This window comes from Rhincodon typus, chromosome 31 (assembly GCF_021869965.1).
Source record: "Rhincodon typus isolate 14 chromosome 31, sRhiTyp1.1, whole genome shotgun sequence".
Lineage (NCBI taxonomy): Eukaryota > Metazoa > Chordata > Chondrichthyes > Orectolobiformes > Rhincodontidae > Rhincodon > Rhincodon typus.
This window is the reverse complement of record NC_063362.1, coordinates 21,408,154-21,421,016: the sequence shown is the minus strand read 5'-3', so window position 1 is coordinate 21,421,016 and position 12,863 is coordinate 21,408,154. Positions and strand designations below refer to the sequence as shown.

The window sequence follows — 12,863 nt, the reverse complement described above, 5'->3', positions numbered from 1 at the left end:
CCCTTTTCTGAAGAAGGGTCGAGGCCCGAAACGTCAGCTTTCCTGCTCCTCTGATGCTGCTTGGCCTGCTGTGTTCATCCAGCTCTACACCTTATTATCGCAGATTCTCCAGCATCTGCAGTTCCTATTATCTCTGAAACTTCTGTTTTTGTGCCTGATTTACAGCATCCACAGTTCTTTTAGTTTTTATATAATCCTCTGAAATTTCCTCTCTTGTTCAAACACACCACCCTACTCATCTTTGCACCCTTGCCATGTTGAAATAAAGACTCATTATATTGTCTCCTACTTTAATGTATTCCTTCTTGAGATATTGAAACCATAGAAGCTCGCATTGTGTTCCAATTTCCCAAGCTTTCAGAATTCAACAGGCTTTTAAAAGCAGTGTGTGGAGCCACCTAATTGCCACTTGCTAATTTATTAAATCTCTCCCAGTCCATTCAAGATTAGGAGCGATCCATTACAATAGACTGTGAGATCTTGTCATTGTATCCTTGACACTGGTGTCTCAACTGACAAAACAATCGCTTGCATTTTGTCGAGGATGCGAACATGAACTGCTGAATGTTGTAGCAATCATACTGTCTATTCAGCATTATCTCGCACTGTTATAATGAGTCAGTCACAGCCCACGTATGGGCTAATCTCTGATCAAAGTTTTTTTCTGTTTCACCAAAAGAGTCGTTGATCCCAAGGACAGAAAGGGAAATGATGGATGAAGAATGCAAACTTTCTGTTTGTTTTGTAACGTTAATGATTAACTTCCCTCACTTTCCCAATAGAATGTGGTTAGGCAAATGTTTTATCTACAAGGCTGTCAATGGTGTGTGAGGTGGTGGTGATGGGAGAGGCAGGAAGAGATAGGCAAGTTGAGTTGACCACAGTAGGAGTAGCCATGATCTTATTGAATGAGAATGCAGGTTTGGTAGGCTGAATGCTCCTTTTTTATGATCTTATGATCCACGTGTGACAGCTATCTTAATATTTCCACCAACTGGCAAATCATCATTGTTGGCACTGGGCAAAACACTGGGCATTAGTTCCCCAAAGTCACATAGACCAGTTAGCAACCATTTAGGTGCTGCAGTTCATTTTTTAAATTTATTCATTGGATGTGAGTGTTGCTGGCTAGACATTTGTTCCTCATCCCTAATTGCCCAGAGGGCAGTTGAGAGTCAACTCCATTGCTATGGGATATAGTCCAGACCAGGTAAGGATGGCAGTTTCCTTCCCTAAAGGAATTAATAAACCAGATGAGTTTGTCCAACAATCATTTCATGGTCATCATCAGACTTTTAATTCCAGATTTATTGAATCCAAATTCCACCAGCTGCAGTGGCTGGATTCAAACTCGGGTTCCCAGAACATTATCTGGGTCTCTGGATTAACAGTCTAGTGACAAAACCACTAGGCCATCGATCCAATTCAAGAAGTAGACGATCATTGTTTGGTGCTTGGTTAATGCAGGGCACAGTCTTCATTGTACGTTTGCACCTTTGTCTTTGCTCCATGAATCCATTCTCAGTTTATTTCTCAAAATGCATTCCAGCTGCCAAAATTTCAGGGAAGGTGATAATGCTGCTGCAGTAGTATTCCAGAACCCCTGGAGGGGACATTGGTCCAAGGCAAATGGTGAAAGTTGAATTCAAAAATAATCTGGAATAAAAGTTAGCTCAATGGCAACCATGTGACCACTGTTGATTTTGTAAAAACCCATCTGGTTCACCAATTTCCTTCAGGGAAAGAAATCTGCCATCCTTACCCAGTTCAGCTTACAGGTGACTCCAGGCCAACAGCCATGCGGTTGATTCTTAACTGCCATCTGGGCAATAAATGCTGGTCTAACCAACAAAACTAACGTCCTGTGAATGAATTAAAAAAATATAAATATTACACTGGCAACACACTCCAAGGAGAAAGTAAAGCTCAGGCACAGCATTGTATAATCTCCCTGGTCCCACACACAAATTACTCCCTGACTCAGGTGTCTTCAGTCACGTGACTGAAAATCGCTAAGAAGGAAAGAGGTTTGGCACTATAAATGCCTGTCAGACACAGGATGGCTTGGCCAGCAACTTTTCTGTGTGGTTTAATACTCAGGTCATGACATTCCCTGTGATAATAAGAGGTTAATTACACCGTTCTCAGATTTAGACCATAAGGCCATAAGATATAGCGGCAGAATTAGGCTATTAGGCCCATGCTCCGCCATGTGACCACAGCTAATATATTTCTCAACTCTATTCTCCTGCTTTCTCCCCGTAACCCTTGATTCCTTAACTAATCAAGAACCTATCTATCTCTGTCTTAAAGCCACTCAATGACTTGGCCTCCACAGCCCTCTGCAGCAATGAGTTTCACAGATTCACCACCCTCTGGCTGAAGAAATTCCCCCTCATCTCAATTCTGAAGGGTTGTCCTTTCACATTGTGCCCTCCATTCCTAGTTTCTCCCACCAGTGGAAACATCTGCACGTCCACTCTATCCAGACTTCTCAACATTCGGTAAGTTTCAATGAGATCACCCCTCATCTTTCTAAACTCCATTGAGTACTGACCCAGAGTCCTCAACTACTCCTCATATAACAAGCCCTTCATCCTCTTGTAAACCATCTCAGGACCCGCTCCAATACCAGCACACCCTTCATTTAATATGGGGCCCAAATCTGCGCACAATAGTCAAAATGCAGTCTGACCAGAGCCTAATACAGCCTCAGCAATACATCTCTGTTCTTGTATTCTTGCCCCCTTGAAGTGAATGCTAATATTGCATTTGCCTTCCTAACTGCCAACTGAACCTGCATGTTAACCTTAAGAGAATCTTGAATTAAAACACTTAGGTCCCTTTGAGCTTCAGATTTCAGAAGACTTTTCCCTCTATTCTTCCTACCAAAGTGCAGAACCTCACACATTCCCACATTGCACTCCATCTGCCACTTTTTCCCCACTCTCCTAATGTGTCCAAGTCCTTCTGCAGCTTCCCCACATCATCAACACTACCTGTCCCTCCACCTACCTAGTGCCATCTGCAAACCGAGCAACAATGCCCTCAGTTCCTTTGACCAGTTCATTAGTGTATAACGTGAATAGTTGTCGTCCCAACACTGAATACTGTGGAGCCCCACTAGTCACTAACTGCCAACCCCACTATCTGTCTTCTGCCAGTCAGCTAATCCTCTGTCCATGCCAGTACCTTGCCCTAACACCACAGGCTCTTACCTTATTTAACAGCCTTGTGTGCGGCACTTTGTCAAAGGCCTTCTGGAAATCCAAATAGATCACATCCACTGGCTCTCCTTTGTCTAACTTGCTCATTATCTCCTCAAAGAATTCTAACAGATATGTCAGGCATGACCTCCCGTTGACAAAGATGTGCTGACTCAGCCCTATTTTACCATGCACTTCCAAGTACTCTGCAATCTCATCCTTCATAACGGCCTCTAAAATCTTAACAATGACTAAGGTCAGGCTACCGGCCTATAATTTCCCATCTTCAGCCTCCGTCCCTTCTTAAACAGCAGTGTTACATTAGCCGTTTTCCAGTCCTCTGAGACCCTCCCTGATTCCAGTGATTCCTGAAAGATCACCTCCAATTCCTCTACAATCTTCTCAGCTATCTCCTTCAGAACCCTGGGGTGTAATCCATCTGGTTTGGGTGATTTATCCACCTTCAGACCTTTTAGATTCCCCAGCACCTTCTCCTTAGTGATGGCCACTACACTCGCCTCTGCCCCTGACTCTCTTTAAGTTCTGGTATGCTACTCGTGTCTTCCACTGTAAACACACTGATGCTAAGTACTGAATCAGTTCCTCTGCCATTTCTTTGTTCCCCATTACTATTGCTCCAGCCTCATTATCTAGCTGTCCAATGTCCACTCTTGCCTCTATCTTACCTTTTAGATAGCTTAAAAAACTCTTGCAATCTTCTTTTATAATGCGAGCTAGGTTACTCTCATATTTTACCTTTTCCCCCCTTGGTGCTTTTTCAGTTATCCTTTGCTGGTTTTTAAAGGCTTCCCAATAGTCTTCACCACATCATCTGTTTTCTCTTTTGCTTTTACGCTGTCCCTGACTTGTCACCCATGGTTGCCTCATCCTCCCCTTACTCTTTTTCCTCTTCCTTGGGATGAATTTCTGCTGTGCCTCCTGAATTACCTGCAGAAATCCCTGACATTGCTGCTCCACCTCCTTCCCTGCTAGGCTCCCCTTCCAATCACCTCTGGCCAGCACCTCCCTCATGTCTTTGTAGTTATCTTCACTCAATTATAATATCGTTCCCTCTGATTCCAGCTTCTCCTTCTCAAACTGCAAGGTGAATTCTATCATTTATGGTCACTGCTCCCTCGGAGTCCCTTCACCTTAAGCTCCTGACTCAAGTCTGCCTCATTATACATCACCAAATCCAGAATTGCCTGTTCCCTAGTGGGGTCTGCCACAAGCTGCTCCAAAAAAACCGCATAGACATTGCACAAATTCCTTTGCATGGGATCTGCTACCAACCTGATTTTCCCAGTCCACCTGCATGTTGAAGTCCCCCCGATTATTGTAATAGTGCCTTTCTTACATGCCTTTTCTAGACACGAGTGTATGATAATGGTTTTTGTCCTGCACATAACTGGGGATTTCCTGAAGAGGCTTCACCATCACTTGTTTTCAACTTGTTGAGATGAGTATTCATCAGTGAGCGTCCCCTCTGCGTTCCCAATCCTTATAGTTTGTGCCTGTGATTGTGTGCAAGACATTGGATCTAGGAAGGTCATTGTTGAATCTTTTCCTGAAACCACCCCAAACACTTTCCAACAGGCCATCGTTAAATAAATATGAGCCCCATTCAATTAGGAACATAAGAACAGGAGTAGGCCATTCAGCCCCTCACGCCTGTTCTGCCATTTAATGCGATTATGGCTGATCTGCGACTTAACTTCATATACCAGTCTTTGGCCCATATCCCCGAATATCTCTGGTTAATGAATAATCATCTATTTCAGATTTAAAGTTAACAACTGATCCAGCATTTTGTGGAATGTGACAATATGGTGGCTTTAAGAGGTTATTTTGTCCTGTTTTTTTTAAAGGAAAGATTTAAGACAGAGGTGCCAAGAAGATATAAAAGAAGATTTCATGCAGAGGCTGGTGTGTGTATGGAATGAGCTACCAGAGGACGTGTTAGAGGCTGGTACAATTACAACATTTAAAAGGCATCTGGATCTGTATATGAATAGGAAGGGTTTAAAGGGATATGGGTCAAATGCTGGCAATTGGGACTAGATTTATTTAGGATAGCTGGTTGGCACAGACGAGTTGGACCAAAGGTTTTGTTTCCATGCTGTATCTTTCTCTGGCTCTATGTCTATTGAAAACCTGTAAAGTAAACAGCTTGTGAGGCCTTGCGTTTTTTTTAAAAGTTGCACCAATACAAACAGCTGGAATGGTGTGGTCAAGCTCCCACAGAACCAAGATTTTTAGTTGTATCAGAGATAGTAGGAACTGCAGATGCTGGAAAATCTGAGATAACAAGGTGTAGAGCTGGATGAACACAGCAGGCCAAGCAGCATCGTAGGAGCAGGAAGGCTGACGTTTCGGGCCTAGACCCTTGGGATTTTTAGTTTCTGAGTTTTTCGGTAGCAGCTGTTGCTGTGTCTGTCGCTGCAGTACATCTCCCTCTGCTGCACTCTCTCAGAGTTCTCTTGATGTTATTTGCCTGCTAGGTTGCTGGAGTTGCGTATGAGACCATCTGTTTTCTGAATTTGCCTTTTGCCAAGGGTGTGTTTATGGGATGTTACTATATTGGAACAGTTACTATTTAGTAGCTAAATAATCTATTATTCTGTTAAGCTTTCCAATAAAGTTACAGCTAAGCCAAATTTTTCTTTATTCTTTCTTTTGTTGTATTTTAACTAGATTATCTGAATAAAGCATGTTTTGCTTCAAACCTGGTAGTCTGACCAATAGAATTGCATCTGGAATGCAGCACCTTACAGTTACCTTTAAAATAAGAAATAGTTAGGGTCTAGGCTACCTTCTTAATATATTTTGAGGGGGTTTGGTCTGGTCCATAACAGGGAGATATACTTACTCAGCTCTGCCATTGTCAATCGTGAGCCCGAGGGTATTAATGGGAGAACAAGATGTGTTTGCGAGTACTGGTGCATGACATTCTAGTTCAAATGAGAATGCCAGATTGGCAAAGGAAGAATTATTTGCTGCAAAACCAACTGAAAGATCAAAGCCAGAGGATGTCACATAAATTTCAAGGATGTAGTGAGCATCCAGTGATAGTTGCTGGTGGAGCATGAAGTGGTCCATTGACTTGCAGAAGTGTATTGTAAGTGGATCGGAGATGGTTTCTATTTGTCTGCATTACAAAAAAATCCTTAAAAATCCAAGTCTGTCAAATAGGATTTTCTTGTCATAAGTCCATGTTGATTTTGCCCAATTTTGTCAACCAATTCTGATATTTTCCCTACTACTGATATCAAGTTAACAGGTCTGTAGTTCTCCACTCTCCCTCTTCCTCTCTTAAAGAGTTGTGTCATGAGGGTTCTTACAGGCTGGCACATATTGGATGTGGCCTGTGCCCACGGAGTGTGCCTTGAGATGTCAGTGCCCAGTGTCCAACATGGAGGTCCTTTGGAGCATGCAGTGAGCTGAAGTCGCCAGATACGTGCACTGACCTCCATGTCAAGAATTCTCAATGTCTAGCTTGTTTCGTAGTTTTGGTTAAATGGTAGACTGACAATTAATGAGGTGGATTGTGGCTTTAATAAGGCATTTAACAAGTTATAATCCCCCTTCATCAGCAACTTGCCACTGTCTGGTAAGAAACATGTCTTGACACCAAACAGATGAAAAGAAGGGTCTAGACCGGAAACGTCAGCCTTCCTGCTCCTCCGATGCTGCTTGGCCTTCTGTGTTCATCCAGCTCTACACCTTGTTATCTCAGATGAAAAGAAAGTGCACTGAGGTATGTTTGATGTCCATTCAGACCTCATTGGACCTCACACAATTCTGTCACAAACCTCACTACAGCCCACATTGCTCAGGCCTCTGTAAGATTCTGTCCCGTTTTCCCTCCAATGATATTGTCCTTCTATATTCCCTCAAGATTATCCATGGTCTACCATTTTGTGTTAACCTTTGGTTGCCTCCTGTCTCTCTCTTGACTCACCTCTTACATTGACCAGTGTCCAACATGGAGGTCCTTTGGAGCATGCAGTGAGCTAAAGTCGCCAGTTACTTACACTGACCTCCATGTCAAGAATTCTTAATGTCTAGCTTGTTTTGTAGTTTCGGTTAAATGGCAGACTGACAGTTAATGAGGTGGATTATAGTTCACTCCGTCTCTTACCTACATCCTACTTACTCCTCCCCACTCCTTTACTCCTCCCTCCTCTCACTCTCCTTACCTCCTGTACCCCCATCTCTCTCTCTCCGCACACTTTTCTCTCTCCCTCTATTCTCACTCGCTCACTCTTCCTGCCCTTCCCTATCTCTACCTTCTCCCTCTTCAACTCATTTCAATCACAGATTAATTACCCTTTGTTTTACTGACTCTTGCAGCTTCAAAATTTCTCCCTTCCTGTTCCCAGGCCTTGCTGAAAAGAAGGCTAATTTAGTCGAAGATTTTCATCTTGTACTCATCAATTCAATTCAAGGAGAAAACCAGCATTAATACTGCTTGAGAGGAGAGTGCTGATTGGGCTTTGCCTGGTCAAGGCATTGCCTTGAAACTGCACCCATTAAATGCTGATTGACAGTTAACAGCCAAGCTTTGTTTAAAATGTAAATGAGACCACTTCATGCAGGCAGAAAGAACATGTATACATACTACACTTGTTTCAAGTCAATAAAGTAGGTCACAGCCATTCAATTGTTTATTTCTCAGAGCAATGCCCTAACCAGTCAGAGCCAACTATCCAGTTTCATAGAATTCCTACAGTGTGGAAGCAGGCCATTCAGCCCATCAAGTCCACACCAACCTTTGAAGAGCATCCCACCCAGGCCCACCTCTCTGCCCTATCCCCGTAACCCTACATTTCCTATGGCTAATCCACCCAGCCTGCACATTCCTGTACATGATGGGCAATTTTAGCATAGCCAATCCACCTAACCTGTACATCTTTGGACTGTGGGAGGAAACCCATGCAGACACAGGGAGAATGTACAAACTCCACACAGATAGTCGCCAAGGGTGGGATTGACCCCAAGTCCCTAGCACTGTGAGGCAGCAGTGCTAACCACTGAGTCACCATGCTGCACCATGCTAAAATGTAATCAAAGCCTGGCTGTTAACTGTCAATCAGCGTTAATGGTTATACTCTCCATGACAAATCTTTACCAATCAGACACCACTTACTAACCAATCAGCATTCTCATCTCATGCAGTGTGGATGTTGGCTTTCCCACCAATACAAAAGCTCTGCACTATCAAACAAATATTAATTTCCAATAACTGCCATATGAACGATGAATAATGCAGAAGGCATGAGTTCCGGTATCATGGGGGCAATCTGAACATTTCGGAACATAGGAACAGGATTGGGCCATTCAGCCCATCAAACGTGGTCTAATGTTCAATGGGATCATGGCTGATTTGTGGCCTAACTCCATATCCTGCCTTTAAGCCATATCCCTTAATACTTTTGCTTAACAAATACTTATCTATCTCACATTTAAAACTAACAACGGATTCAGCATCCACTGCCATTAATGGAAAAGAGTTCCAAACATCTACCAGCTCTTGTGTGTCAAAGTGCTTCCTAACATCTCTCCTGAACGGGTCCAGCCCTAATTCTTAGATTATGCCACCTAAATCTAGAATCCCCAGCCAGTGGAAATAATTTATCTTTATCTATACTGTCTTTTCCTGCTAATATCTTGAAGACTTTGGTCAGATCACCCCTTCTCCTTCTAAAAACTTGAGAAAATAGGCCTAATTTGTATAATTTCTGCCCATAACCTAAACCCCTGAAGCCCTGGCATCATTCTGTAAACCTACATTGTATTCACCCAAGGCCAATATATCGTTTCAAAGTGTGGTGCCCAAATCTGCTCACAATATTTCATGTGGGGTCTAACAAGGGTTTTGTATAACTGCAGCATAACTTCTGCATCTTTGTATACCAGTCCTCTAGATAAAAAGGCCAGCATTACATTATCTTTCTTCATTATTTTCTCTACCTGTTCATGACATTTTAAAGATCTATGCACCTGAAATGCTCAAATCACTTTAGACATCCACTGTACTTTGTAGTTTGAGTTTAGTTTATAAAATCTGGGCTTAAATACATCGTACCTGTAAAAGCAATTACAAATTTGTCAGAGATAGTAGGAACTGCCGATGCTGGGGTCTGAGATAACAAGGTGTGGATGAACACAGCAGGCCAGGCAGCATCAGAGGAGCAGGAAAGCTGACGTTTCGGGTCTGGACCTTTCTTCATAAAAAAATTTGTCAGGCCGTTATAAAATCAAACTTGTTCACTCATGTCCCACAAGGGAACAGACCTGTTGTCTACGCGACTCCAGTCCCAGACACCTTGGCTGTTCAAAATCCAGCGGACTAGCAAGCTGCTAAATCACATCAAATTGCTTGCCTTACAGAAAGCTGGGATGGGTCATAAATGCCAGGCATGCCAGCTGCTCATGGTCATTGCTGATACACTCCCTTGGCATCACATTTGATTCAGTTATCAAGGACGGTGATAGGATTCACAGCTCTTTGACCACAATGGCAGGAGACTAAAATACCACACATTTCAAAAGCCCAGCGCAGAAAATGTGACTGTGCTTTTCTAGAATATTCTGATAAACCTGTCCTGTGTGTAACATTAAGCATCCTTGCCTTATTGCTCTGTGCTCAGTGCATCTCTCTCTCAAACAAAGCCCTGATACTGACAGTGAGGTCCTGGTCCATTGATACGTGTAACCATAGTAACAACAAACCAGATTGATCTAATCCGCCATATAGAACAGTGTCGCCTTGCAATTTCAGGACAGCTATTTAACACCACAGCTAGAGAGATGAATGCAAGCAGACAACAAGAGGTGTAGTCTGATTCGAGAGTAAGTGGTTATTTTTCACAATGCAGACTCACCTCTGGAAACGCAGCAACCCATAATAAGCAGTGAAGGCAGGAGCACGGGCTATCCTCTGCTATCTTTAAAAAAATGCAACATGTCGGGGTGTTTTTTTTTCGGATTGTACGGTCTTGCCCAGAGTACCTGAACACAATGCTTGCTGAGGCAGCTGGTTTTGACGTCGATGGTATCAATCTCAGAGGGCCATCTCTGCACTCCTGAGCTGAAACGAAACCAGAGAAACACACAGCCACAAACATACAGGGACAGGAACACCAAGCTGTCACTCTTGCTGCATCTAGACATTAACCCCTTCACCACCAGGCTCTTGGTTGGATCTAGCTCTTGTTTGTATTGACTATCATCCTCATCGATTCATAAACCAACCTGTTGCAACACCTTTTTCAGCGGTCAGATTGGTTGGGTCAGCAGGATGATAATGGCACAATCCTAACAAAACAACCATCAATTCAATAATTGCCTTTGAAAAGTGCCCCCTTGCTCCTCAAAAAAAGATGTGACGTACAGCTACTGAACTAGAAGCCGAAGGAAAATCTTCCATCACATCCTGGGGATGGAATGCCTTAGAAAGAGTCTGTCCACCTTCTCTTACCAGTCAACAGCATTACCATCAGGAATCCGTGACCATTAGTATCTTGGGGTCACCACTGATCAATCGAGTAAATCCTATGGCTGCAAAAGCAGGTCAGAAACTGGGATTTTGCAGCAAATAGCTCACCTTATAAATCCTTGAGATCTCTCTGCCATTGACAAGCAGCAATCGGCTAATAAATACTGGTCTTGCTATTGATGCCCGCAACTTGTGTGAACAAATAAAACAAAATTGCATTTCTCTAGCACTTTTCACAAGCTCAGGATGGCCCATCATGTTTTTGTAGCCAATGAAATACTTTAGAAAGGTAGTCTGCTGTTGTAATGTAGGAAACATGGCAGTCAATTGGAGCACAGCAACCCCCCGCCAAAACAGCAACATGTTCATGACTAAAATGACCTGGTTTTGTTAAAAGGGTTTTCTCTCTGAACAGAGCAGCACAGGACGGCTTTTGGAATTCAATTGGTGGATTGGAGCTGATGCACACCTTGGTCAAGAAAATGAGCCAAGACCCTGAGCTTCAGGAACAATAGAATTTCCACTTACATTGTGCCCGTCATAACCCCAAACCATTTGTAATTACAGCCAATCAAATATTTGAATTCAGTTGACTTTGTGACTGTGCAGAAACATGACATTTTGTGTTCAACAAGATCCCGCAAATAGAGATTGGATAATTCATCGCACAATCTGCTGATTTTATTTTTAGCAATGTTGGTTGAGGGATCGGTTTGGGCCAGGTGAACTCTGCTGGCATTCACGGAGCAATGGCATGGGGTCTTTGACTGAAACAGCCAAAGAATTAACTGGGCATAATTTCTCACCTGGAGTCACTGGAATCTATATTGGCACCTGCCCAGACCTGTGGCTGAGGTTACATCCCTGCATTACTAACCTGAGCCACATGCAAATTGCTGTATAGTAAATAAGATTAGGGAAACGATTGCGTGGTTCAACTTCTGATGCGGTAGAAGTGGCTTCCAGTTTGTGTGGCATTGGCAGCAGTAATGGGGAAAGTGGACTGTACTGTTGGGATGTTCTAGACCCAAACTCTAGAACTCAAACTAGCAAACCACTTAACTTCAGAAGTATCGTACAAGTGGGAGTGCAAGACTAGGAATAGCATCTTAAATAAGAGTGATTGCAAGCGCACAAAAGCAGAGCTAGCTAAAGTCAACTAGCAAATTTGGTTAAAGGATAAGTCAATAAAGATGCAGTGGCAGAGATTTAAAGGGATAGTACAGGATAGGTGCACTCCAGTGAGCAAGAACAATCCCAAGGGGAGGAGAAAATATCTGCAGTTAACTTGAAAAGGTAAAGAAAATATTAAATTGACAGGAAAAGCATTTAATTGCACAAAGTTAGCTGGCATTTCTGAAGATTAGACAGAATGTTTAAAAAAAAGCAAAGAATGACAAAAAGATTAACAAAGGTGGGAAAATTAGAGTAGAAGAGTAAGTTAGCTAGAAATGTTAAAAACAGATAATAATAGTTTTTATAAGTGTTCACAAAAGGAAAGAGTTAACAAAACGAGCATTGGCAGCATGGAAAGTGAGTCTGGGAATTAATAATGGAAAATAAGGAGATGGCAGGTGAATTGAGTAAGTATTTTTCATCAGTCTTCACTATGAAGAATGCATTTAACATCCTAGAAATAGCAGTAAGCCAGAAACTGCAAGGAAAAGAGCGACTCAAGGGAGTTACAATCAAATTTAAAAATATGGAAGTGATACTGAGCAAATTATTGGAGCTGTGAAGTGACAAAAAATCCCCAGGTCCTAATGGACTTCATCCTATGGGGATAAAAGAAGTTGCTAGTGAGATATTTGATGTTGGTTTTTATTTTGCAAATTTCTCGAGATTTGCGGAAGGTCCCATTAGATTGGAAAATATTGAACGTAGCTTCTTTATTCAAAAAGTTGAGACAGAATTTTGCTGACTACACGCCAGTTAGTCTGTCATAGAGGAAATGTTAGAATTTATGATTAAAGACATTGTAGTAGGGCGCTTTAAAAAGTCAATATAGTCAGGTAGAATCAACAAAATTTTGTGAAAGAGAAGAGATAGTAGGAACTGCCGATGCTGGAGAATCTGAGATAACAAGGTGTAGAGCTGGATGAACACAGCAGGCCAAGCAGCATCAGAGGAGCAGGAAAGCTGATGTTTCGGGTCTG

At 42.5% G+C, this 12,863-nt stretch overlaps 1 protein-coding gene across 1 annotated transcript in view; it reads right to left on the bottom strand.

Annotated features, from left to right (window-relative positions):
* fam131c (family with sequence similarity 131 member C) overlaps window positions 1-10,118 on the bottom strand; it is a 47,641-nt gene extending 37,523 nt beyond the window's left edge. Inside the window, exon 1 of the mRNA XM_048615120.1 lies at window positions 10,094-10,118. Within this exon, the coding sequence (XP_048471077.1) occupies window positions 10,094-10,115 (22 nt within the window). The 5' untranslated portion in view covers window positions 10,116-10,118. The remainder of the gene's footprint in view (window positions 1-10,093) is intronic.
* Between the last annotated feature and the right edge of the window lie 2,745 nt (window positions 10,119-12,863).